Here is a 27,820-nt window from a genome sequence, read left to right as displayed (position 1 = left end):
ACGAAAGGTTTCAGTCACATTTATGCAATCATTATCGCATTGCAATAACAAACTATTATAAATGTTATCTTAAAGTGCAGCGTGATGGGTCTATTGCTTTGGCAAAGGTAAATCTCCTCTGAGTTGATTTTAAGTCAGTATGGGGGATTGGGAGCCTGGGGAAGGGAGAAAGTTGATACAGTAATTCTGCACCAACTTGTCCACGAGTTGCATGTTCATTCTGTCTTTTATTTGTAAATCTCACTTATACTTTATTTGCTGCTTAGGAGAAATAGGAGTTTCCAGATGATGAATTGGAAAAGGCCCTTTATTTTCTTGTAAATATTTATATGGAAGTATGTGCAGTTTCTGAGCTGAGAAAATGAGTTGTGTCTGTATTTGTTTGTGCATACAGAAGAATATTGAAATTTGTTAATTATTTTGCAAATCAAATGTACTAACCTGCTCTGGACATCATATTCTCTTCATCTCTTCATCCCAAAAGAAATGTGTTGGTATCAGAGTGTTTGTGTGTGTTTGTGTGTTTGTGTGTGTGTGTGTGTGTGTGTGTGTGTGTGTGTGTGTGTGTGTGTGTGTGTGTGTGTGTGTGTGGGTAAGAGAGAGAGAGAGACAGAGCTACTGCTCAACATTCACCCGAAACTAATTTCCTATTATCTATTGTATTATTTAAATGGACCAGCATAATGTACGCTATCATGCATCATATTATATGAGAGGTGTTATTTTACAGGCATCGTAATGCAAAAGCAGAATGATAAAGTTGCTATTCAAAACATGGCCAGCAGGTGGCAGCATCAACCCTCTTGCTACAGCATCTAAAAAGTGAATATGCTGAGAAAACAAACCTGTGATGATAACTTTATTTCTTGGTATAAGAGTGATACAATGTACGATATCGTATTTTAATAGATCTCTCATATCTTTAATCTTTTTTTAAATGATTCTTCTATCTGTACAGTTCCCAATCCCTACTTTAGTAACCCCGCTGACTTAATCGCTCTCTCTGTCAGAACCCACAGCAGACAGGAACTATAAAAAAAGTGAGCAGTTTCAGTCAGCCAGTGAACAGTGGGAGCCAACACCCCCACTGAGTGTCCTCTCTGTGATAACATTTTAAAGCTCGTCTTTATTGGGAGGCTTAAGCTCCTTTCATGTTTCACCATCATTTAACTGAATGTCACAGGACTTCTTTTCAGGTGGCTTCAATTGTAAGGGATATCAGAAGGTCATGTGAATAGCTGCAGCAAGTTTGTGCATGAAACTAAACAATAATATACATTACTTAATGAATGCTGTGGCTTGAGATCCCAAAGATATTAATAGTGCGCTTTTGTTGTTGTTTCAATCTTCTATGTTTTCTCCCCCCCATCTACAAACTCTCTGCAATGAAAAAATACAAACAATAATAATTACAATCTGTAATTCTCTGCTGCAGATTGAGTAAAAACACATTTAAAGAGAATTTCTTTTATTGGTTCAACCCAGCACCAAAGCTAAACTGAGAGCCTGAGGACATTAATAAATCAATAATTCAGTCTTTGCTAAATCTATAACACAGATATATTCTGAAAGCAGAGGTCTGAGGTGGACATATTCGTGTCTATCATACATCCAACAGGCTACATGTGTTGCTTGTATGACTAATGCTGTGAAATGCTTATGAGCAGGGCCAGCCTGCTGCGTGAATGAGGTATAACACTGAGCTTAATAACATCTAAAGAAACAATATTGTATTTATGTGTGTGTGCGTGCGATGTCATAGGAAGTAGTGACACTCTTGGGTGCAGCATGTCAGCCTCCCTCCTCCCACACATGTTCAATTCTTTAATCACATGCGTATGTCCACACACACACTAAAGAGTTGTTTTCTAACAGCAAAAAAGTGTCTTTATTCCTCGGCTGTCCAACAAACAGAACACATGTTTTTCTTTTTAAATAACAATAATTCCTCTTAAACAATATAAAACTTGATTTTGAGGGTTTTTTTTTCTCTTTCACATCCTAAAAATAATGTTAGCTTCCATCCATGTGTTGGGTGTTTGTCTCTCTACATGCCCAGAGGAGGCACATGGGGAATAAATAAAAGGTTTTGTCAAAGGCCTGCGGGCCCTCGTCCCAGTGACTTTTCCTCTTCCTCTCCTCAGTGTCCCTTTATCTACATCAGAACTCCACTTTTATCCAAGAGTCAATGTACAGTATGTCAGCTTGTAGTTTTTTCTTTCTGTGTCTGTACACCTGACATCCAACCGTGTGTACACTGCACAGTTAACAGGAGTCTATCAGTCTCAGGTGTGTGTATCAGAGTTCATCCCGTGAGGCTCGAGCTGCGGGAGGCGGGGAGTCTCCAGTGACGCTGTTCTGTGCCACAGACCGGATTGTGCCCTGTTGGGCTGTCTTGCGAGCGTGCTGCCGGTCCCAGTCTGTCGCAACGGCTTCGTCGTCCCAGATGGTGGAGGTTTCTGTGTCGCTGATGTAGCCAGGCTCTCCGGTGTAGTGTGTAGGGTAGATTAGCAGAGGCTCCACGGAGAAGGCCAGCAGGTCCCTTGGCTCAAAGTGAGACAAGAACTGGGTGCTGAGGGGGTGAAAAAATGATAAATTAACTTGATTGTGAATATTACATCAAAACATGATTATATTCGTTATTAGTTATGTTCTGGTTAAATCCACTCAGACATGGAGTGCTAAAAATATGTCTTTAACCTTTAAAAGGCCAGGGTGATGTCTTGTACCATCAAAAGCAGTACAAGACCCCGGCAAACACATTTCAGACCTGGGAATGGTTCATGTCAGGAAATCAACAAATTTAGCATTCATAGTTCAGTTAGATCTGATGGAGGAGAATCTGCAGTGATAGGGAACACCTAAAGAACGCAGGATGAAAGACCAAGAGGATGGTAAAAAGGCAAATGGATTTAAGCTTGCGATCACATCCTTAGGCGGCAGTAGCTCAGTCTGTAGGGACTTCAGTTGGGAACCGGAGGGTAGCTGGTTCAAGACCCAGTGTGGACCAAATATGGAAGTTGGTCTGGCAGCTGGAGAGGTGCCAGATCACCTCCTGGGCACTGCCAAGGTGCCCCTGAGCAAGACACCAAACCCCCTCCCCACCATCAGCTCAGGAGCGCCCGCTGTGGGCCGCTCCGTCACTCCGGCTTCTCTCCATTAGTGCATGTTCATAGGATCCTGTTGCTGGTATCAATAAAGTAAATCTTAATCAATTGTCAAGCAAGGAGTTTGCTTCATTTTGCTTCCAGTAAGTATTGGTACTGACATCTAGAAAATGGACGTCAGTAAACAAAAAAAGCTGATTAATGATTAATTAATGATTAATTATATTTCTGTGACTGATCTAATTGTCACCAAGAAGAAGAGGAAGGGTGGTGAAACAGAAACAGAGCATCAGTCACTAGTTGCTATTGACTTGACACGTTTTGTGTTTCGAGTCTGACACATCAGATCCTGTGAACTGGGATTAGGGCGTTCAAACTCAGTGTACAGGAATTCAATTTTACCACTGACAGAAAATTCACAGGATATCAAATAAGGGAACAGGTCAATGTCCTCTTCTGCAGCACAATTGCTATTGTGTTGCAATGTTTTGTATTTCATATGCAGATCATAAGTTCAATAATAAAACTTGAAGCTGTAAGAAACCAATAGTTTAAGTGATCAAAAATATGTAGGCTAATTAAAGAAACACTTTTTCTTGAAAGTTTGTAGATCTGATACTTATAGTGATTTCAAAATGGAAGGATTAGATGATTTTTTAAAGATAAAACTAGTGACCTGAAGAGATTATTGTTGTTATGCAAGTTATAATGAGCATGTTTCAGGCATGCTTTATGGACAAAATGAGATCTGCAGATTAATGCATAAACCATAAATAGAGACAACATTTGAAAAATCAAGTACTCACAGTACAAGCAAACCACCCTACAATTGCATTTGATTGCATTATTGCATTTTTACCTGGTTCAGTAGTTTACTATTTTATCTAAATGTACTTGGAAATAAAACAGATTCTGACTCCGATTCTGATATCACAGTGTACTACAAGTACCAGGTATGTTCTCTCTACTCTAACTAATTTTTTATCAGCCTGCAGCAGCACTGTCTGTTTCACCTCAGCTCCTATTACATCTGTATAAAAGCATCATCCAACCTCTTCAACATGCTAACTGTAGCGAACAAAAATAAACTCACCCGTATCACAAATATCACTTCAAAAATCATTGGCCAACCTACCCAAAACCTCTCACACCTCGACTACAAAGCACTGACTCACAGAGCACTCACCATAGCCCAGGCCCCCCTCTCACCCACTCAATCCACTCTTTTCTTTTCCCTCAGGTCGGCGATACAGGACTCTGACCAGGAAGAGGGCACGCTTTAGAAAGAGCTTTGTTCCCTTGGCTATTGAAGCTCTAAATAAGCATCCCTGCTGACTGGCCAATTTTCCATTGCCTATGTGTTTCTTTCTGTTTGTTTATATGTTTTCTTCATGTGCCGTGTTATCATATATGTATACCTGTGTAACAACTGTGCAAAGCTATGACAAACAAATTGTATCGTAGTGTATAGTCAAACGCAGGAATGAGGGCTGTGAGGGTCTGACACGTCAGCCATGAGGAGTCACACTCCTGCAGACAGAGGTCACCACAGAGGTCAACTCCCTGCAGCCCATCGCTTGTTTAAAGCCTGTCGGCGCGCCAAGAAGACTGCAACCCCATACCCTTTTTTGAGCACCTTTAACAGAACTGAATTCATCCATAAAGAAACACATCCTCACACAATTATATACACATACAACTTTTTACAATAATAACCAAGGCCCTTTTAGCCCAAAAAGACAAACAGATGAGATACCATAACACCCCCCCCCTCAAAAAAATAAAAAAACAGCAACACATGTCATAATTTTCACAGTTTAAACAGAACACATTTATGAAATGCACATTTAATGTATTTTCCCTCCCAGCTTTCCATATTTTCCTTCTCTTGCACTTTTATACAAGCTTTCTCTCACTGTTAAATACACACGCAGTGTATTCATCAGTAATCTATATACAGACCCACATCTCCATGTATTTGTATAGTAACACACACACACACACACACACACACACACACACACACACACTCACACACACACACACACACTCACCCAGTGTCCATCTCTACCCAACCCCCCTACCCAAACCTCTATCAATGGGAATCCTGTCCCCTTCTCCAACCAGCAGGAAGAGCTGTGCTGGCCCACATTCCTCAAAGAGAGAGGAGGAGGGGGAGGAGAAGAGGGTGACACAGGAGGGAATAGGCATGCAAAAAAGTACTGTTGAGAAGAATTGGTGTGCGTAAATTTGCAAAAAAAAAAGAAATAAAAGAGAATAAAGAATTCAAGGAGAGCTAGGAAAGTTGGGGAAAGACTAAGTATAAAGATGTGAAAAAGAGCAAGAAGGTGGAGGTGTAGGTGTAGGAGAACAGGGTACAGCAGGAATCCCAGCGGAGAAAGAAAACAGAAAAGCTTGCATTGTGTGCACCGTACCCACTGAACCCCTGAGAACAATCCCTGCCCTGTGTGTGAGCTAGCTCAGAAAAAGAAGTAGAAGAAGAAGCAGAAGCAGAAGTGGGGGTCGTCCAGACAGAAAGTGCAAGGGAAAGAGGGACACAATCAGGGGGAAAGAGAGGTTAAAAAAAGATGGAGTTGGAGAAATATAGGGAACAAATCGTGGAGTAAAACTCCACAGACGTTGTGGTCTACCACCGGAGAGAGCAAACTTTAACATCACACACTACCCCAGAGTCTAAATGGGACTCCAAATATGCATGTTTGTGTCTATGTATAGATAATTACTGTAAAGTAGGTCCTATAGTATTTCTGCACTGGTTTATGGCTGTAGAATCTGTTTTTGTGCATCTACAGGATCCATGCATGCCTCCATTACTCTGACTATCTACTTTAAATATAACTATCAATTTTGCAACTCCAACGTTTTTTGCAACTGTTAATCTAAATTTGAATTTTCTGATTTATTCATACTTATGTAAGAGTGCACCTGCAATCATCTATTTGTAGTCTATAGTAAATATTTGCAAACCAGACTGTCTAAAAGGGTCTTTCCCCACAGAAAAACGTTATTTCTGTGGCCTTGTGATTTTCTGCACGACATGCCTTCAATACATTCCTTTGTAGTGCATGTGCACATTACTGTGGTCATGTATTGCATGTATGCAGCACTGTCATTTTAAAAGGAAGACAGCTAAAAAAAAAAAAAAAAAGACTTACTTGGGGTGTTTGTTGAACATGACAGGCAGAAACTCATCAACAGGCAGCATCTTTGTTAATGGATCTGCAGCCAGTAACTTCCTGGCTCCTTGCTGTGAAAGCGCATAGCCTAGCGTCCAATAGGAGTAGTCGGCCTTCACCAGGTTGTTTACACCATCCACCGACTGCTCCGGCTGCTGCACCTGCATACGCTTACGCCCCACGTAGCTAGAACAGAGGCAGAAAGATTGCGTTTATTAGCCTCCACACGAAACCTTTAGTTTTGCACACGTGTTTTTGGAATAAAATTTGAGAACATGCATGTGGATTTTCTTACATGAGGTCCCAGTTCAGCTTGGTTTTGTCTATGTCATCCATTATGGCCTGGAGTCGACGTTTAAACCTGGGCTCAAACCTCACATCGTCCTCTAACACTAGAACTCTCTGGAGGCCCTGCTCCAACATCTGGTGGGAAAAAAAGTAATGTCATAACAGCTGTGGGATTTTGCAACTTTTCACCTGAAGGCAATTTTTTTCTGCTGATTACAAGGTATCCAACCACAAACCCTCTACCCCATACTAGTGCATTCTTTACTGATCTCACCTGTGTCCATATGGAGTGATGGCTGAGGAAGCAACCAATCTCCCCTCGCGTCAGCACTCTACCAGAGTACGGGTCCTTGTAGCCTGGCATCATTTCTATTCCGAGTGCCTGCAGCTGGGACGTATTCAGAGCCCTGTGATGGAGAGGGAAAAGTGGTATATAAGAGAAGACATGAGAAAGAAGTATACTTGTTATAACTGCATTTGCCACAACGTATCTGAATCTCTCATCAGTGAGTACAGCTTCATTGTAAATCTTAGCAAGCTGCAACAAGTTACACATTTAGCCAGATACACAAAGGCTGAAGAAGGATTAGGACATTCTCAACAGTGGATTAAAGTAAGCAATGGTGGGGGGGGGATAAACAAGTCAAGAACATTTCTACAAACAGTAGATGTTGGGATATGAGCGTCAGAAGAAGTAGCTACAGATGGGAAACAGAAGACATTCTTTCTCTGAAGCTTATTGGGGGACCACAGTCAAAGTCTAGACCTCAAAGGAGAGTGCGGGAATGTTGTTTTTTCAAGATTTAATCAGCCTTCATGTCAGTTCATGGAGCGCATACAGGGTTGTGTGTTTGGGACCTACTTGCCATCCACTGCATCTGTCAGCGTGGCATGTAAACCCAGAGAAGCCATTGTTTTCAACATCCTGGTTCTTCTGTCTAGCCGACGCTTCAGGTTGATCAGCAAAACCTCAACATTGAAATAGAGTATAAGGAGATTTTTATTTAAGGGGAATCGTTTCCTTATTAATGCATATTGACAAAACAAAAACATGAGGGAACATGAAACAGAAGAAGATGATCAGATTATTAGTTCAGGAGATGAACTTGACACACAATGAAAGCAGAGAAACTGCTACAAAAACAGGAAGAGGGAATTATTTTTAAACAGTAAACACAAAGTAGTACTCAAGGAGGATACCCTCATAACTCACTTTATCAAAGCCAATTGTGTCCTGTGATGACGGCGGAAAGGAGAGGTGCTCAGAGGGCTCAATGTCGTGGTCGACTGTTGACAAGAAGGGGAAAGGTTAAAACAACAACAAGATTAGAGTACAGCTCAATTTCCAGTGTGGTGTATTTGAGTTGTTTTATTTAAAGCTTAAACAGGGAGTACAGAAAGAGGGGCAAAATAGAGAGAAAGTGAGGAAGGAGTAGGGGGATGAAAAAAAGAGAGAGGGAGGAGGAGGGTAACGGAGCAGATTGTTGACAGGATGCAATCATGGAGGGTCGAGGAGGTTGAGGAGGAGAAGAAACAAACTTGAAAGGTAAAATAACCAGGGAGGGACACAGATAGTGGGATAGAGAGTGTGTGTGTGTGTGTGTGTGTGTGTGTGTGTGTGTGTGTGTGTGTGTGTGTGTGTGTGTGTGTACTCACTCAAAGCCTCTGTGATGGTGTGTATGAAACTCTCTCTTTCATCTTCCACATTCTGCTGTGCTTTGAGAGGGACAGGCAGGAAACCATAGTGCTCTCTGTTACACACATACATCTGCACACCTGGAAAACACACACATAAACACACACTCACTTCTGTAAATACAACCATTTGACCCATCATTTCAAATAAACACGCTAATTAGACCACCCAAGTGTCTCCTTCTTGCCTCATATGTATTTAAATTGGAGAAGTAATGCTACATAAAAGTACATTTTCCAAAACAGATAAACAGCCTGATTTTCCTTACTGAGTCATTTTGAGGCATAGAGCTTATCCAGACAATTAAGAACAGATAGGGTTAGTAAAATGTGATAGACAGTTGAAATATGAGGGGGCTTTTATGTCATTTCAAAATGACACTTATGTGCTGTACCGCTCTTCAATTTGTGGGAAGTTTCAATGCGTGAGAACTGTTTTTACTGTGAGAAATATCCTTAATTTAACTGTTGTACACACAGGATAATAGAAAATGAAACTATGGGTGCTTTGTTATGGTAGACATGCATGATGTGTATAGCATTAAAAGTTGTGATCTATTTAGATGAATATTTATCTCAAACTCAAAAACCTACAAACATCTCGTTCTTACAAATAAACAGATGCAATGTCAGGACAAACACATGGCTCCGTTTCTCTCTGCTCTTGTTCATCTTTTTTAATCTCAAACATGTGCATGAACCAATAAAAAGCCCTCAGTGTTACAAAGCAGTACATTTAGATTAAAACCAGGCTGAATACAAGTGAATCACTACGTCACTGACATTCCTCAGTTCCTGTGCCATTTGCAGCTCTGTTAAAAATGTAGCAGTTTGTTGTTAGTCGAGTCGAGCTTTCAGACTGACCTGCTTGACGGGCCGAGAAAGCAAACACCATGATGTCATCAAACGCCCAGCTGTAGTCTGGGTGAGGAGGGTAGAAAGCCAGGTCCCTGCTGGATTCACGACGTAGGTCTACTAAGAAGGTGCTGTGCACCATGGGAACAGGGAAACAGCCGAGCCGCTTCCACTCCCTGATTGGCTGATAGTCTGGGGTTCTCTTATAGTAACCCTGAATAAGAAGAGCGCCACGTTAATGAAAGATACTAGCTAAATGAAAGAGCAGCTTTAAGGATTAAACCACATACTGTACCTGTGGAGTAATGCCGCACCAGAAGTTAGAGTAAAGCGAGCGAGACTCTAACATTGGAGCCACCAGAGTCATGTTTTCAGCCATCATCAGGTTGAGAACATGTGGGTTGGTCAACAGGTTGTCACTGTCTACAAACTAAAGCAGGGAGAGGGTAAATTATCATATGCATATCATAAAACTGTTCAACAAGTCTATCTTAATTAGTACTGGTGAATTAGTAAACACAAATTACAAATGATAGGCTGTTATTCGATATACAGTATTCCGCATGCTCCACCTCCAACTTTTCGCAAATTTTTTGTATTCATCTCAACTTAAAAATTGAGAAGTAGAGTTGAGCAGATAGCCATACTAGTAATGGAAATGCCTCCAATACTGCCTAGAAACAAACCAAACCTACCTCTCTTTGATCCCTGTAACCTACACTGGAATTATATGTAGCCTACATGGACTTCCTCCAGCATCTTTTATATAGAATAGCAAAGAACAAGACTGTACTGGTAGCAGAGTGAGTTAACGTAAGTCATAGCAAGCAAACTGTGTTAGCTATAATCACACAACTTTTGCTAAATGTTGCTAAAGTGCTACGGTCATGATGGATTAAGCTGGGTCTTTGTTATATAGCAATAAGTAAGTACTTTTTGTAAAGTGACTCGAGATAACACTTGTTATGAATTGGCGCTATACAAATAAAGATTGATTGATGGATTGACAACTTAAGGGTTATAGTTTTATTTAAATTAAAGATGATTAAAACCTTGAATCACAAAATAAAGCAGTATCATGTCATATATCGGTGTTTCTCTGAGTTTCAGTCTCAAAAGGACATCAGGAGAGGCTTTCTAGGAGCTTATTATTTTAAAATAATGATTACTTCAGTGTACAGTGAACCAGGCAATCATATGACATACGTCAAAAGTGTGCTGAGTAGCCGAAAGCTAACTAATAATACACTGAAGCATATTGTTTAACAACACTATTATCTGAATGGTAAGTATGTACTAGGCCCATACTGCCTCTATATATACAGATATATCAGAATTGTATTTGGTAAGCAAAATGTTATCCTTATCTGCTAAAGTTTGGTGTTCATGCATGTGGGAGATTTAAAAAAGTATCTTTCTCACTAGTATGTAGTCGGCCCATCTTTCCCTGGCTGCCTTCAGTGCCGCCTGTCGCAGCTTCATCAGATGGTTGAACCTTGAAGGCGGCCAGTGCTTGGGACCCCATTCATCTGTGTAGGTCCTAAGATAGACAGGGATAAAATGTATTCTTATTTTGTCTGCACACAATATTAATAAATACTATATATGTGAGGGAACAAGAACAGATCAGGTACAGAATTAAGTCTGAAGGACTCTGAATAATTGCTAACAAATAATTCCTGTGGAAACTGTGACTCACTTTGGCTCCTCCATGGGTCTCCACTCCACATAGTGGTACACATGCTGAGCTCTCTTTAGCCAATCCCTCAGCATAGCAGTAGTGTTGTCCATATTATGGTCGGTTGCAGCCCTGAAACACAGGACGTCATGTGATAAAAAAGCAGCCGTGTTAGTCCCTGTAAGAACATCACTTCCTGTTGTAGTGCATCTGCTTAATACTTGATAGGCACACTGAGTCCATGCTCGTCATATGCAATGTGCTATTAAAATAAACTTGACTTGTAAACAGCTGCCTGTTGGTGTGTCGGGACTGTTTTCAAGCATGAGACCCTCTGGAAAAATAAGAGGATGTAAAGCTGAGCTGAACATGTTGCACACAACAGCAGCAAACTGTCATTAGTGGAGGTAACAGGAGAAGTCGTAAATTACAAACAGCATGTTATGAAGAAGATGTTCAGACGCCCAGATTCGTCCAATTACTGTCTGATGCTACAACAGGAAGCATCATCTTTACCAAGTCTCCTAACTGGTTCATTAAGTGCTCACAGTCTGAAGAGTCACAGCAGACACCAGGCACACTGGGTAAAAGAATACTCAAGATAGATATATTGAGAACAAGCTGAACAGAGGTTTTCAAATGGACTACAATATGTCTCTCACACGTTCTTGGTGTGCCATTGAAAGTTGTCTTACTTACTTATTTGAAAATTGAACGTGTCGATTACTGAACACAGAAATATTGCACAGACAGGGCACCAGAATACACACACACTCATACCTGTAAGCAAATGATGTCAGCGTAAAAGCAAGGAAAGCTGCAGAAGCTTATTTGTCATCCTTGAGGTTTTTCACTCTGCAAGACATTTCCACCTCAGCTCCCAGAGCTGACTCAGAGAACACACTGTGACTACTGTGTGTGTGGGTGAGAGTGTGTGTCTACATAAAATTAAAACTGTAATATAAAAGTCCTGAACCAATTTGCGATCATATCTACACATTCAAGTTTATAAAATTAAATACCATCTGTCTTAAACTTTCTCTTTAAAGAGGAAAGATCAACAAAATGTGATTCTGTACACAAATCAGTATGCACAAAAACACACACACATAAACTTATTGAGTTGGAGTTTTCCACTGCTTGCTGTAATATTCCTCGCTGCACTCTCTCCAAAATAACACCCAATTTTAGACTAGCCGGATGGCATTAGAAACACACACATAAACATACAATTGATGAGCAGCGGGTCTTAGGTGAATACACTCTCATCATAGAAGATAACAGTGTGGACACTCTTCATTTACCCGATTTAACACAAACAGCAATACAGAAACACCTGTTTCACAGAGACGTGCACTGAAATGCTTTTGTCATCACGCAAAAGAAAAGCTAAAAACTTCACACTTTCAAAAATCTGACACAAGCAAACACACTCTTACATTTCACGCAGAGAATGAGTCAAAAAGAGGCAGATTTCTTGTGTTTTCATAACAACAACCTTCAGTCAGACTGATAAACAGCTCATTAGACAGAACCAGCAGCTGGAGATGAACTGTAAGCCTGAAGGAGACCATGTGGTCAATAATTTTAAAAGCATGTAAGTGTGTACATGCCTACACATGCAGGTGTGTGACAACACATAAGGCCGTTTATTTTTCTGTCTCGAGAATGTTGGTTTAGCAGCAGCATGTCTGGGGATTTATCTATCGCCCCAAGTAGAGGTTTTCCACTTTAACTATATCTGTTGGACTGTGTGTAAAAGGTTATGAGAATGTGTGTAAAAAGAAAAAAAAACCTGTGTATGCAAGCACATGCATGTGTGTATAAATGCCTATGACAGTAATAAAGGACATGAAAACTACCTGTTGTTTTTTTATTGTAAGCTTGAAACACAGTGACACACCTGAGTGGCTGGTAATGAGCAGATGTGGTCACGTTAACACGCTTTTTAAACTGCTTATCAGCACATCGCTGGGGGAAATAAATGTGTTTCTACATGCAGTCTCTCCCAATGACAGACTGAGCTTCAGGAAGGGATTTAAAATCAGGGAACTTCTGGGCAGTTTGAAAAGACGTGGTAAAGTTTGTAGGAACTGTGAAGTGTGTATCTATGAGCATGTGGATGATTTGAGGCATATAAGATAGCAAAGAGGAGTGTGGGAGAGGGGGGGGAGAGGGTGAAGGAAAGGATTGTAAAAAAACAAAGTCTCATCTAATACACCAACAGCTCATTAAAACTCCTCTAAACTTTAAAATGGTTGCATTAACTAATGTTTTAAAAACATCACATTAAAATGCTAATTAGGATTTTTACTTTGCCCACAAAATAAGTAGGAAAGTACTTTCCCCCTGATTTTTACAGGCTGTTCTTGGCAGAAAATGAGCTAACTGTGGCCAGGTCATGAATCGCTGAAGGTCAAAGATTTGGTATACTAAAGACAAGTGTCTTAGGAATGGATCAAAAATAAATTTGGGAAGCAGATTTAGCTGATTAAAAGGAAGTTGTATCTTCACATCTTACTGTATGGATGTTAGGAAGATTTGGGGGTTACAACATTGGTAAATGTACACTGTACACACATATCACAACTTCACAGGTTAGGCTGTATCACACAGCCTTTATTAGGGATGATACTAACCTCCTTAGTTTCAGGGTTTTTCACAAGCAAATTCTACATGCCCACACCTCCATCTTCCCAAACCGTCTCGGCTCTCAGGACTCTGTGATTTTTTTATTACAAACATTTCATCCCAGTGTTCTGTTTGATTTACAAAATAACAACGTGTTCTGATTTATACATCAAAGTAGCATAATGAATCTGAATTTCTATGTGGCATCCCCTTCTATCTCTGCGATTTTAGACACTTCTTTCCTACTTTAGAGGCAGCAATGTGTTTCTTTTCCTCAATTTCCTCTACCTTCAGGCAGGATCAGCAACTGAAGATGAACCATAGGGCCAAGTCAAAGAGCTTTCACAGTCCTGCCAAATACTTCAACTGTGCCAACCTCATGTCTCTGAAACTGCCAGATTGAGAATATTTGTCCACCTAACTACGGGAAAAGTCAACATCTATAAAGTTAGAGTTTTATATTTGTCTATCACAATACTCAAATAATAGAACAATGCATTAATCTAGGCTCTTGGGCTCATTCTTCCCTCCTCGTTTATTCCTTGAGCTGCGTCTCTGTTCTGTTTTGAAGTTTACAGTGCACTGCAGCCTCATTATTCTGTAGGATCAGGGTGGGGCTTCCTCTCCCCTCCTATATCTTTATCATCAGCATCTGGACAACACATGCTTCCCCCATCCTCACCTACACACCCCACCACTCCCTCTATCCTTCTATTTCCTTTAAAATCTTTATCTTTTTTTTTTTTTTAATCTTTAAAAAAAAGATTAGAACATTTGTTCCCTCACTCACCTGCCTACAACCATCTGTTTATTTTTTCCACGTTATTCAGTAATGTACCTTTAGTGTAGAGTTTTAGTGTCAAGATTATGAAGCATAATTAATACTAAATTGGAAGACTGTCCCCCTGATCAGTTAATTTTGAAAGGCACATCTTTTATCTGATTTGATAAAAAGCAATACTACATATTGACAGGCACTAACATATCCCACAGTTTACATGTATTAAAGCCATTTAGGATTGCCCTTTCCGCTAACTAGAAATCCCATTTAAGTTACAGATAAAACACCAAAGATCCCTCAGGTCAGTACAGACCACAGCAGAACAGATTCTTGTGTTGGTCTGAAGCAGACACTTGAGGTAAATTCAATGACTCTTCTGTTGTTACATTTTCTCTCACTGTCCTCCTCTACTCTGCTATCAAGGCGCACGTTAACACTGCAGACGCTGCATTTGTCAGGAGAGCTGTCAATCATGATGTTATACTATATTTTTAGAATTAAAAAACTTATGGTGCCCCAGTGGTCTAGTCACATGTACAGAGGCTGTTGTCCTCGAAGTGGGAGGCCCAGTTCCAAGCAGACCAGCTTTTCCCCACTCTCTCTTTTGTCCAGTCTCTCCCTTATAGAGGCATACAAAACGAAAGTTTTCATAAATATTAACACTATAAATCAGCACCATAAGAAGAAACTAAAAGACAGAAAGCAAATTTCAGGAAAATGTACAGTATTTGATGTTTTTTTTAAATGTTATGACCCATGTCCCATTCTGTGCTTAAGGATGTTCGTGCAAGAATCCCTGTTTGCTGTACCTTGAGTCCAACAGCTTTTTATGCCAGATATTCACTAAAAATGTTGATCACCAGAAAATACTGCAGTAAAAATATTTAGTTTGGTCGTATTGAACTGCAGTAATTATGCAGTAAAATATACACTTACATTGGTCACACCGGCATCTCCTTCACCTTAATGATAATCAGCCCACTTCCTCACTCTCTCTTGCTCTCTCCCTCCCTCTCTTTCATGCTTTTCACGGCAGGAGCGTGTCAGATAACAGGGAAGGTGGTGAAGGCAGACATCTGGCCTTAAACACAGAGGCTTGTCTTGAGTCTGGCCCTTTTAGGTAAACACACCTCTGAATGGCTCCAGCAGGCCAGTGTCAACTGACAGTTTATCAAATAAACTATCTAATATCCCTGCCAATAATGACCGGTTGCTGCATATAATTAAGAAGCAAGAATGCCTCTTTCAGACCTGAGCATAGATGCCTATAAAACATAATAACCATGCTTGTGTGTGTGTGTTGACTTTGCACTATAGGCTGACGTGGCTGTGAGCCTTTTGATGGCCTAGTGGGGCAAAAGAGAAAGAGGAGGGATTATGGATAGAGAGATGGAGGGAAAGGGACAAGAGGAGTGGAGAAAAAGTGGTGGGAGGGGTTGGTGAGATTATACCTCTTGACTGAAATTCCTCATGACTCTCATGGTAAACAAAGATAGCTAAGGCTAGCAGACCAGCAATAAAGTGTAATATTTAGTATTCATATTCAAGACTTGGAGGAGATATTCATTGTGGTTAAAGTGTTGACTGTCAGATGGAGTCAAGATGAGAAGTTAGGCGTTGACTATTGTTAAGATATTCACCACCTCCAACTTTTAACACAATATTTTCCTTGGAGGTAAGTCATTTTGTATTTTACTTTGAAGGGATTTTTTGTGAAGCCTTGGCTGAAACAAGAATCTGGCCCTTACCTTTTTTTACAACCTTGCATATGTGATTGATGGACAGCATTGTAAAGCACAGGTGGGGTTTCAAAATTGAAATGGGGCAATTTTAGTGTAGTTACATTCAATTTTAACAGATTTTCATTGGAAAGATAGGCCAATATGCTGATGATATTGTTCTGTATTTCTCCAGTTTAGTACCTGTTTCCCTGCTGTTCTAGAAAAAATAAACAAGAAAATCACATGAGAGGAATACCATGTCTTCTTGGCACCAACATCCTAATCTACTGCCTTATACACTTGGACCCTATTGCTTTTTAGACACTAAAGTCCTTAACATGTATTTCATAGTTTTCTTTTTCAGTGTTTTTCAGGGGCAAGAGGAATAATTCAGTCAACATCCAAAAACATCTGTCTTGCACTTAAGAAACTCATTATTTGAAACAAACTCACTTGTGTAAAAAGGACAGAGAAAAAACAGATGGAAGAAGTGATGGAGGAGCAGAGGGATGTCGGGAAAGATGGAGGATATGAGAGAAGGGGGAGGGAGGGGAAATAGAGGGAATACAAGGAAATTCATGACATAAACAGACATATGGGCAGACAGGTGCTAAAATTATATTTCCTCTATGACAACATGACAACCAGTCTCTTTTAATGAATACTAAACTATTCATGAGAACTTTTCTCTACACACTGTGGTCTGATGAACAAGACCAGTTTCTGCCTCAGCTTAACTTCTGCCTCCCCTTTTCCAGATGAGAGGGCTCATACCAAGATACCATTGTTTTAATGTTCGCCAACTCCATTCTCGGTGTGATGCTACCTTCTGAAAATGCAGCTGGAAATGGACTAGAACACATGGGGCATCTTAGCAGGAATTCATAGTCCAGTGCCAAGTCCAGGAACAGCCATTACCAAACTCAGTGAAGGAGAGCTCAAAAAGGCACAGGGATCGGAAAATCAATTCTTTTTGTTTACAACCCTATAATTGAACCAATATGTTGGGTCTACTGCGAAATTTTTCCCATGATTACCTTCTAGCTAAAGGGCAGACACAATGGACTTACTGGCAGGTAAAAACTATCAGCTCAATCCCTTTAGCTTTACAGAGAGTTTGCTGGTAGAGAGGCTCAGTGAAAGGTTGGCAGAAAGCAACATCTGAAGTCACTGTGTTTGTACACTGGGCCACAAAGTAATTTCTACTCATAATACGTCATCATTAGGCGTGAATCTCTAAATTTCAACAGATACCTTGCAGGTGTTCAAGCAGTATAATAAAAACGTGACTCATTACAGCTGTTGTTACACTTAACATTTTAAAGTGATGTGTCAACAACCTCGGGGTAGCTGCTTGGTTTGCACTTGATGCCAGAACTGTAAAAAACACATCACTGAGCTGCCCAATGAAAGCTTTTGTCATCGCTATGAAGACAGACTGTCTGTTTATCTATTTATTAGAGACAATCACAAAGTTCCTGTCCTGCTGCAGTTACCACTCTATAGAGCAAATAGCCAAAAACAGATGCACTTTTTTATTTCTGTTTAACGCTCCTGTGAGGAGTTTTAGCTGGATATTCAACAGAATGAAATTAATACTACTGATGCCTCTATATGACCTACATAAGGAAACAAGAACATCAGCATAAAGATAGAGGCTGTTTTCAATGTCTGTGACCATAGGGACAGGTTTTGGAAGAAGTGTAGATGCAAACAGCCCTTGTTTACATTTTCCATTCTAAATGAGAGAACGGAACCATCGACTGTTAAAATACTTTAGGATGATATTTTATGTTGAAAATACTTCTTACGAATTTCATGTCAGCAAAGACACAAGATGTACCATTTGTTCAGAGGGGGCGCCAAAATCGACACAAACTTTAAGTAACATATACTTCAAACTACACTTCCCAGCTGTTTTAAAGTAACTGTTGGGAAATTTAAAGCAACACCAAATATTTTTTTTCCCCAAGATTTGTTACTTCACTGAAATTTTTTTCCTGACTTACACATTGCTTTTTTTGATGTTTTAATTGGACTTGGTAAGAAACATTTTAATTCATTATGTTTTCTTTGTTTGTTCTTTCATTGTAGTAATATTTCATTTTAAAGAACAATACTTTTATATTTTCTGTTCTGAATTATTGCACTCCAGAAAAACACAAGCAAAGTGTCTCAAGTATCATATGTTCCAGAGGGAACATACTTCAGTTGTAGCTTCATCTCTATGACTGGTTTTGCCTCAGCAGGGAGGCAGTTAGGCACTGCCAGATGTATTCTGCCTAGTTCATTTGGAGCCATCTGAGACTCAACTTAAACAAAGCTATTTCTGTTAAGGAGTCTCTGGCTTTCTGTGGCTTTGTCCTGTAAAACTTCCTTTAATTGCAAGATGCTATCTTGTGTTTTGGGAAGTTTTCTTTTTTGTAATAAGTTGGGATCCAGTCCAGAGAGTAGATAGAATACATGTCTCTGTGCCTGTGTCTTTTTCCCATAACAAGCTAGAAGCTGCATATCTGCAAACTTTCACTTTTTTTTTAGATCATGTCAAATTGAGCAGATATTAAAAGAGCTTTTCAGATTTCCCATGGATTAATGTGAACATGAAGTCCAGGCTCACTGTGGGCCTTAACCATGAAGTAATAATGAAAGTAAATTCAATACAGGGACTGAGCCAGCAGAGCAGAGCAGAGCAGTGCAGAAACACACACTTATCATGTGTTTAGCATTCAACAAAAGAACACAGATAAGTGAAAAAAGATGCTTTTTCTTGCAATTTATACTTGTACTAGACCATGATAATCAAACCCATTCATGTTAGTACATAGTGCCATAACTTTGATCTTATAAAATGTGACACACAGCAAAGGCATATGCTGCTAATGATTCACAATGGCCGTGTTGTCTTCCCCAGATAACGCACAATAGCCTTGCGATAATTTATCCCATTCACTTGGAAATACTTCACTCCAAACTCCCTGTGATACAGAACAAAGGACAACATGTACTCCCATAGAGAAACAGAGCCTAAGGTTACACACCTGGCATGTGGAATCCTTTGGTGCAATAATGGAAGATCACAACACTAATAGACCTCAAAGCCTGTTTAATTATTTCCATCATTTCATGACTTTTTAAGGATCTGTAATTCTCAGTGAATGTAGATAAGAAACAGTAGATCTGCTCAGTAAGTGAAACCAGATCAAACCATCAGTGGTGTCCAAGAAACTAACAGAGGCACCTGTGGCATGCACAAGTATGAAAGAAGGATCACATTTTCAGTCGGTGAGGTTACCTGAATGCATGCTTGCCCTCAGCACATGTGTATGTTCATGATAAACTAACAGAGGCGATAACTTTCTGGAACAGTTTGGAAAGAATCCAACAGCAAGATAGACAACATGAAACATTTAAACCTGTGACGTATGTATTGGAGGTTTTTGTTGTTGCTTTATACCTCTACACTACATGTCAGAGGTTAATGTTTCACTGTTTCCTGCTCTACATAAATCTGTCAGTTTAGGCTACTTTTTAGATGACTCTTTTTCTCATTACTCTTTTTTTCATACCTTCTTTTTTCTGTTCAGCAAAATCATTTACGTTCAAATTTTGTGATTAGGTCTTAATTTTTCTGATTATGTGATCCTTTCTTGGTTGAGAAAGTTCTCTAACTTCTAAAGCTAAATAAACTATTTAAATACCCCTTTAGATTAGCAGGAAAATACACTGTGCCAGGGCTGAAACCAGCTTTCTGAACTCTTGAGAAATTAAAGCAATACTTTCTTTATTGAGGTATGACTTCTTGTTAAATCTTTAATCTACGTCCACACATGTTAGACATAGAAGATCTGGCATGTGTGAAATTTGTAGTGCAGTTAATGAGATCATTTGATGGCTTAATGATGAAAGTAACTTGTTTTACTGTTGAATGATAAGTAATGTAATGATTCCTAAGAGTAATGCATGAGGAGTTGCCCTAAAGTCACAATAAAGCAGCACTTAAGCGACCAAACAAACCATTTTAGTGTCCTATTAGAACTCAGATTTATTCTGGTTTAGTGATTTAAAAAAATGAAACCTGGCACTTGGATCAAGAAAGGCAGGCCACTACAAAGCAAGAAACATGAGTCAGCATAAATCATCCATTCTTAAAAACCTTTACTCAGCATTCAAGTCCAATTTTTATGTTTCATTAACTCAGTGCCCTTGTACCAATAGCTTTAAAAAAGAAGTGTTTTGTGTAAGTCATATCAAACAGGATACCCAATGGGTGAAGCGGCCCATAGTATGATTCATGAAGGATCAAATAAACTCACATCAATCTCCTCATGAAATGATATAGTAGATAGAAGATACAATTACATAACACTTCTCCACATGCCTGACAGTGTATACATGCTGCATCTGTCACTGAAATATTCAGCTTATAGTGTGCGTATTTCAGCAGCTGTGGAAAATTCTTTCCTTACAAAGTCACATCGTACCTTAGGGTGCATCAGGATTTACAGTGGTTGTAAAATAAAAGATTTGGCTGGTTGATAAAATTGACCAGAAAAAAACTTCATACCATGAACCTATCCATATCCCTGCGTGATGTTTAAGTATAAAGTTCAACAGCAGTTCTATGTGTGAAATAAGAGTCTATGTGATTAACGGGCAAACACAAATTAACGTTATAAAAAAAAGAAAAGCAGTCTTACGGGGAAGGATGATGATGTCAGCGCTGTGTCATCCTATTTCAGTTTCAGTGTTTCTCTGACAGGTTCACAAATCATCATCTAGACCTCCGACTCAGCACCTGGGGAAGCACTTCACCACCTGAACGCAGCCTGTAGGCATTGAGCAGCAGGCAACCAGCAACAAGCAGCTTCAGAAAAAGAATAATACACATTGACACCATAACTATAAAGCTACTTGTAGCAGCTAGCTTAGCTTAGTAAAAACGTTGTGCTAATTGCCTGGTAATGTCTTAATGTCAACAAAACTCTAGGTGCAAGTGAATTTATAGTCCAGCATATAATCCTTTTTAAAAGCATGACCTAAAAATATATCCTTTTTTGTGTTTTTAAACAAAATGACAGGCTAATACTACACAGCAGCCAGTTTGTGTGCACATTTCCCTCAATACTTTTAATGTAGCCAACATTATCTTCTCAGTAGTTCAATTGTGAACTGGTGAAATTTATTAGTTAGCTAGATAGGCTACTCTAAATTTCAAAAGAATTACAACGTAGAACTCATATGTATGTCATTATGACAGCATTTTAGTGCCCCAAACTGAGCATGACGAAAGAGAATTGTCTGTCACGTGGATGTGGTCCATTAGCTACCTTTAGCATTGTCAGGAGGCAAATTATTTTACCTTTGGAGAAGTTGTTTGCGTTGTTGCTAGCTCTAGCTTCAAACACAACGGGACAGACAAAAAGCATTCAAATGCACATCAAGACTAAGAGGCAACTCCAAGTCACTTGATTTGCTTTGAGTTGAGCAGAACACCTGGACATAACAACAAATCAAAACCCAGCCAGTCAGGTCAAGTCAGGTCCAACGTCAGGAGCATAGGACCATCTGGCTGCAGGCTAAGCATTACTAAGCACTCAGCCTTCATGCTGACCTCAGTTTCACAGTGCCCTCAGAGGCGGCGTAAATCTCACCTGTCACCTAAACAGAGAGTGTGAAGAGAACTGACACATATCTTTAGCCTAATGTTTTCCTGCTATTGCAACAGATATGACACATTTTCCTTACTTGAAGCAGCTATTTTGACCTACTGCAAAGCTCAGTCACAATGAGTTTGGCTAATATTTGTTTTGAAAACTGAGTACCAGAACTTTCAGTGTCCAGAATATCACCCTTCTCTGTAAACATAATGAACTGCCTCGTCAAGCCTCACATTTCACTGTTTTCCTGGATTACTTGTGGTCAAGCTACTGTGGGAATGTGGATTAACCAACCTGCTCAATGCCCTCTGGGTAATTTGCCAACCCTTTTAAGACCCCTCTTTCTAGAATACCCTGCATTCTTTCATTCTTTAACAGCAGTGTGTTAGTCCTTTTCACTGCTCTGCCACTTCTCTGTCAGACTTGCGCCCACTTGCAGAGGGAAAAACTTCTAAGGGCAGATTTCACTGACCATCCCAACTGTCAGTGTGAGTCAGGGCTGAAGTAACAGGGCGGAGGGGACATGACCTCTAAATGCAGATTACCCTGAAAACAGGTTCACACTGGAATCTTTGTTGCTCCCAGCATCCTCACACGGGCCAAAGCCTGTCAAGATTTGGGGGATTTTTTGTCATCTGGCTGCTTGTTTAGCTGTTTAAACTTTTAAAGACTGTTGTCCTCATGACAAACAACCACAACTGCTCCCGCGAAGGTTTTACATTTTATTTGTATGTTTTTAAGGAATGCTATAACAGAATAGCAATGAATTTCTATTGGATCAACACATGTGGCTTTGTAAAAACACATTCAGTGTCTGCAATCCTTGAATGCATATTTTCAATGAACTGCCCTGGATCAATGTGTAGTGTGAAAATGGGTTGCATTTGATGTCTTTATTTTTGATCTGACATAATATTTCGTTTATATCTCCAACAAGCACAAATAACTTTAACAATTAGGCAAATTAGTCTGCTAACACGTAAAAGCCGCACCTAATTTACACAAGGATCACATAAGTTTCACCTATGTATCTTTTTACTCAATTATTGTTTTCACAGCTGCAGATGTCTATTGATTTAACTTATTTCATCTCTTGCAAGTCAGCATGAAGACTATTTCTTATCCCATGCACTCCCAAATTAGAAAAAAAGTGCTTTTTCGTATAAAATACTGAAACTGACAGACACTAGTTATTCAAAGTTTTGCAAGTATCTAAGCATTGGTTGGCAACACATCCAGACGGTCAATGAGTGGCTGCTCTGCTGGACTTCTGAGTGCTGCAATTGCTCCACCAATCAGAAATGTTCAGCAAAACAAGGCCCACCCTCAAAGGTCCCTGCGCCAGTGGTACTTTTTTGCGAAACTACAGGGACCTTTGAGGATGGCAAAAAAATCTCTCTGGTATTTTATTACTATTAAGACCCTGGTCTTTGTGATGTAAACAAACAGAGTACTTTTGAAAGTCCCTAGTTCTTGTGTAATGTTCCTTCATTGGAACATAACAAACACAACACGTGTGATTTCCCGACATTTTCTGGGTGAGCTGCATTTGGGAACGCAAAGTTTTTCACCCCAACTTAGCCCAGAATTTTTCCGCCAGTCCCTTGATACATTTTCTGCATTAAGTCCAAGAAAGTTAACTACGATTAAGCGGGCAGGGTTGATGACACTAATATCCTGTGACAAGCGCAGCCAATTTGATCTCCATGCAAGTAATGAAACTGCTTCATTATGTTTGTACGTAATGTATGTTCTCCTCTACTCATTTGTAGATGAGGTGAATAAAGTGAACTAAACGTAGCATTGATATCAAGGCAAAAACTGTCTCAAAGCGTTGGACTCTATATAAGCATTGTTGTTTTGTACCTCATCTCCAGCCTGCCCCTGAAATTTTCAGGAGAACATATGTGAAAACAGTTAAGTAGACTTTTCTAACTGAACAAATCTCCCACAGCTTCATCCCAATAGGCTTTCCCTATGTTTCAAATGTTGTCTTATGCTGCCATATACATGCTCATTCTAAAAGATGCTGGAGAACCACATGTTAACACAAGTTTCCATGATCCAGTGGGTGGGGTTGAAAGAGGAGCTGGGTTCCCACTGCTGCTGCTACACGATAAAGAAAACACCCTTATTATTATGTTAAATCATCTTTATCCTTCTTCTCCGCTTCTTCTTGCTATGTCTCTTGAATTGCAATAGTTTAAATGAGTAGAGAGGAGATGAATAGGAAAAACAATCCTCTGTTTTGCTCAACCTGTGGTTCTTGAGAGGAACTTCTTTAGTGAAGAACATTTTGTCCCCACACACAAACTGGAGCTTTACGACCAGACGCTCTTGATATAATGTCTTCCTGATTGTTTCCTCAAGTTCTTTACATCAGTGTGTGTATGATCTATTCAGACGAGCTGTGGATGGCAGTAAAGTAGAGAAACCTGGCTGCTTTGAGGAAGATGTGTATCATGTAACCACAAAGTCCTTGGCTTGAGTCCAGATGGAGACCCTTGTCTCACATCAACCCCCTCTCTTTGCTTCTCCAAAGCTTTTCTGTGCTCTCAAATAAATGCAAAAATTTCCTTTATAAAAAAAGCTCAAATCATTTGCCGGAGTATGAAGGGGATCTATAAGTAGTTAAGAAATTGTATATGCTTTACTACTTGTCAGTGGTTGTTGGTATTTTGTAGTTGTCCTGACATTTTAACAGTGATTAAGTGGTCTGCAGCACACTGTAAAATGCTATAATGTGGATAAATGCCTTGTTGGTGGTGAGAGCTGCATTGTGATTTAGCATTTATTGGGCTCTCGTAGCTTACATGTTGGATAGAAATAATGAAGACAAAGAGAAACAAATAGGCGCAGAGCTTCACGAGTTATGTGGTACATAATGTGTCATTAAGTTAACCAATTTGGCAGCAAAAGTCCAACTAAGTTTTAAACATTTAAAATCACACTTACAAGAAGAATGTAGTTTCACTGTTCCCAACTGGACAGCGCTCGTGCTGCCTGCACCATCCTTCTCCATTTCCTAAGTAGGCTTATACAGTACGTGTTAACTTCTTACAGTACTGGATTCAAAGGGAGGTGCATCATCATGAAATTTGTTATTAACATCAGAGAAAGGCCCAGATAGTTTCAAAAAACAATGTAGAGCTGTGGCAAATATGAAAAAAAATCTCTTGCCTGAATAAAACAATCGTGTTTTATATGATTTTATAATAGTGTTGTAGTACTCAAATTCAGTCTTGGTGTCAAGACCGGTCTCAAGACCACTTTTTAAAGGTCTCATTCTTGTAAAAGAAAATCAGCAAAATCAGTTCCCTAAATGTCTTGGTCTTTACTTGGTCTCGCAGCACGTGGTCTCTAGTATGTCTTGGTCTCGGTTAGTTTGGTCTTGACTACAACACTATTAAAGGCTGAAGACTATAGGCCATTCTGTGCTTCTCCTTCAATTGTCTTTTCAGTGAAACTTTGCTGTATAACCCCAAACCTGTGAGACACTTAGGTTTGATAGGCCTCAAATACAGACATTGACTTTTTCCCCCCTGGCTGAACTGTTTTTAGAGGTGGGGAGATGCTGCTCATATCTGATTCGGCCCTCTCTCCTGTTAGTTAAAACGCTCACAAAGCCGTGTTAGCTCATCCACTTAGGCACTTTGTTTCAGAGAGAAGGGCCCCTCTCCGCAGATAGAGTTTGTCTGGCGTGCATTTGTGAGTGTTTTGGTGAGGGTCTCTGAATTGGAAACAGACAGTCACTCTGTAAACAAAAGCAAGATACTCAGCAAAGAGAAAGGTGGAAAACAAAACAGAAGAAGAATGCCAGCCTGGGTAAACAACTAAAGGAGCTCTGGGTAACAGATCTATGATCTGCATGTGATATTTATTCCCTCCATCTAACATTCTTCAAATCTGAACTCTGATTACCAACCTGCCTGTAGTCACACATCTCTCAGCTTGCGAGTGATTCTATCAAAACTCTGCAGACACACAAAACGCAAGCACACACTTTTTACGCATGACTTTCCAGAACTCCAACACCCCCCAGGCCTGCTGTCAGACCAACTCAATGTCTCCTTTCATCCCCCCCACCTGCAGACTCCCTCTTTGATAGCTTCATATTATCGCAGTATGAGACCCAAACACACTACGGGACCCAACCTGAGTTTGAGACCCTTTCATACCTGCCTGCCCTGCTGTTTTAAAGCCCAGTTTTCGCAGCTTTGTGCTGAATCAGACGAAGGGATCCATGATTAAGGGTGAAGCCTAAACCAACATGCACAGAGGCTCTTTCATCTTCTCCCACAGCGTGCAATTTGGACGCCGGCAGACACGCGAGGTAAGTGCATCGTAAAACGCAGCAACAGGTCTGTGTGCAGATTCTGACTATGTGTTATTATAATTAGCGCGGACACACGCTGCTTTTCTTTAGACCACAACACGCTCCAGGGCACATCATTGTCCACTTCAGATTACGCACTGAAAGTGAAATTTCTAAACTTTAGAATAACTGTCCGGTAACACTCTCTTTATAGCCTACGTGTTATACTGGGATACATCTTTGTACAATAGTGTTTTAAATGTATCTTATTATTGAGTCTCGTAGAGCCAAAAATACAAACCTCATCCTTTTTCATCCCTAACCGTGTGTCTCTTACCAGATCGCTATGCGCTCCTTTGGGTAGTCCAGCCTCTCTATGCAGCCCAGGTGATGCGGCAGGCTATGCGCAGCGTTTCGAGCCAGAATGGCGATCATAACCTTTGGCTTCAGCAGGACAGATTCTGGCTTGACCAGCTCCTGCACCAGCGTCACCAGCTCCGACGCACCGCCGGGCACCAGAGCGCCAAGCAGTGCCCACAGTACCCCGACTCCCACGGCCCCGAGCGCCCGCATCTTCGCCACAAGTTTTCGCCGTGAGTCCACGCAACCTGGACCCACAACAGAGCCTGACACTGAGCGAGAGAGTAGTGTGTGAGGCTTTTGAGAGAGGGTAGAGAAAGAGGGAGCGAGCCTAGGTGGGAGGGGGAGGGCGGAAGGAAGGTAAGAGAGGAGAGATAGGGTGGGTGGAGAGCGTCCTAAATCTTTAACCCCTCCCACACCCCTGCTGAACTCTTGGCTGGCAAGGAGTGTTGCACCTATGGTTGCACCAGGGACACCAACTTTCACAGCCCCAAATAATATCACTACTACTAAACTACAACTGCTTTCAATATGCTACTAATAATGACCTTAAACACTACCACAACTACGTGTTCTTCTAGTTCCACTAATAACATTAATGATAATAATAGCCTAATAATAAGAAGAACAACAATGAAAACAGTAGTATTAATGATAATAATGTATCAGTTAGTTATTTTTTCTTATCGTTCTTCCTACTGGTTTCTGAATATTTCTTTCCTTTTCCATGCCTTGCGTCTTGATAGACTCTCGTGATGCAGAGCCACAGACCATGAAATCACCTCTCTGACATCAGCTCTCACTCTTTTGTTTCAATGATGTTCTTTCCATATGTACTGACAAAGCTGTAACTCTTTGAAACAGCAAACCATATTAGAACAAAAGACAAACAAGAACACAATGAGATAATAAGCAGCAATAAGATCATGTGTAATTACATGTGTCATATTGTCATTCTCTTTGTTTTGCAGAATGAAAATGAAAAGGTAATTTATGATGAATGAAAAAAAATAACAGTGTCTATTTTTGCTAAATGCAACAAGCAAAAAACTGTCTGCGGCAGCAGAAACTGAAAACCTAAAATGATGGCATCATAACTAATCAAATAACTAGTGCATGAGCAACGGAAACATGCAAAATACCCATATGACACCGTGACACACTGTTACGTTCCCCAAGATGGCTAGGGGATGAGGGGAGTAACAATAAATTAAAACCCACGGACAATAAATAGGAACTAAATATAAGCAAAGTTAAAAGGGATTTATTAACAAACTACAGCAAAATGGGCAACACAAAACAAGCTTCTTCTAAAACACCAAATAAAAGAGAAGCCAATCTATCTTAAACACATTTCGGACACACACAGTCCAACGACCCACAGGCCACCTCCTCTCCTGCTCTTTATAGTTTGGCTGCTGATTTTTAAGTCGCCACAGGTATGGCCGGGCACACTCAGGTTGAGGAGCAACACCTGGGGAGCACACACAGGAGAGAGAGGGAAGGAGAGAAAACACAAAACCACACACACAACA

At 40.2% G+C, this 27,820-nt stretch overlaps 1 protein-coding gene across 1 annotated transcript; it reads right to left on the bottom strand.

Moving 5' to 3' along the window:
• Nucleotides 1-1,451: 1,451 nt before the first annotated feature.
• Nucleotides 1,452-26,606, bottom strand: colgalt2b (collagen beta(1-O)galactosyltransferase 2b). The gene is made up of 12 exons (XM_029277036.2): nt 26,263-26,606; nt 10,842-10,952; nt 10,565-10,682; nt 9,438-9,572; nt 9,152-9,356; nt 8,249-8,368; nt 7,806-7,879; nt 7,455-7,561; nt 6,867-6,999; nt 6,600-6,727; nt 6,284-6,490; nt 1,452-2,572 (listed from the first exon to the last, which is right to left on the bottom strand). The coding sequence occupies exons 1-12, from the start codon at nt 26,496-26,498 to the stop codon at nt 2,299-2,301; spliced, it is 1,848 nt and encodes a 615-aa protein (XP_029132869.2). The 5' UTR covers nt 26,499-26,606; the 3' UTR covers nt 1,452-2,298.
• Nucleotides 26,607-27,820: the final 1,214 nt, after the last annotated feature.

Source organism: Labrus bergylta, chromosome 6, assembly GCF_963930695.1.
Source record: "Labrus bergylta chromosome 6, fLabBer1.1, whole genome shotgun sequence".
Taxonomy (NCBI): domain Eukaryota; kingdom Metazoa; phylum Chordata; class Actinopteri; order Labriformes; family Labridae; genus Labrus; species Labrus bergylta.
This window is presented reverse-complemented; position numbering and strand designations above follow the sequence as displayed.

Coding starts and splice junctions, on each gene's coding strand:
- colgalt2b (XM_029277036.2), bottom strand. CDS start 26,498: ATGCGGGCGCTCGGGGCCGTGGGAGTCGGGGTACTGTGGGCACTGCTT. Junction 7,562..7,805: donor ACACAATTGGCTTTGATAAA/GTGAGTTATGAG, acceptor TTCAATGTTGAG/GTTTTGCTGATCAACCTGAA. Junction 7,000..7,454: donor ACAGATGCAGTGGATGGCAA/GTAGGTCCCAAA, acceptor TCTCCATCACAG/GGCTCTGAATACGTCCCAGC.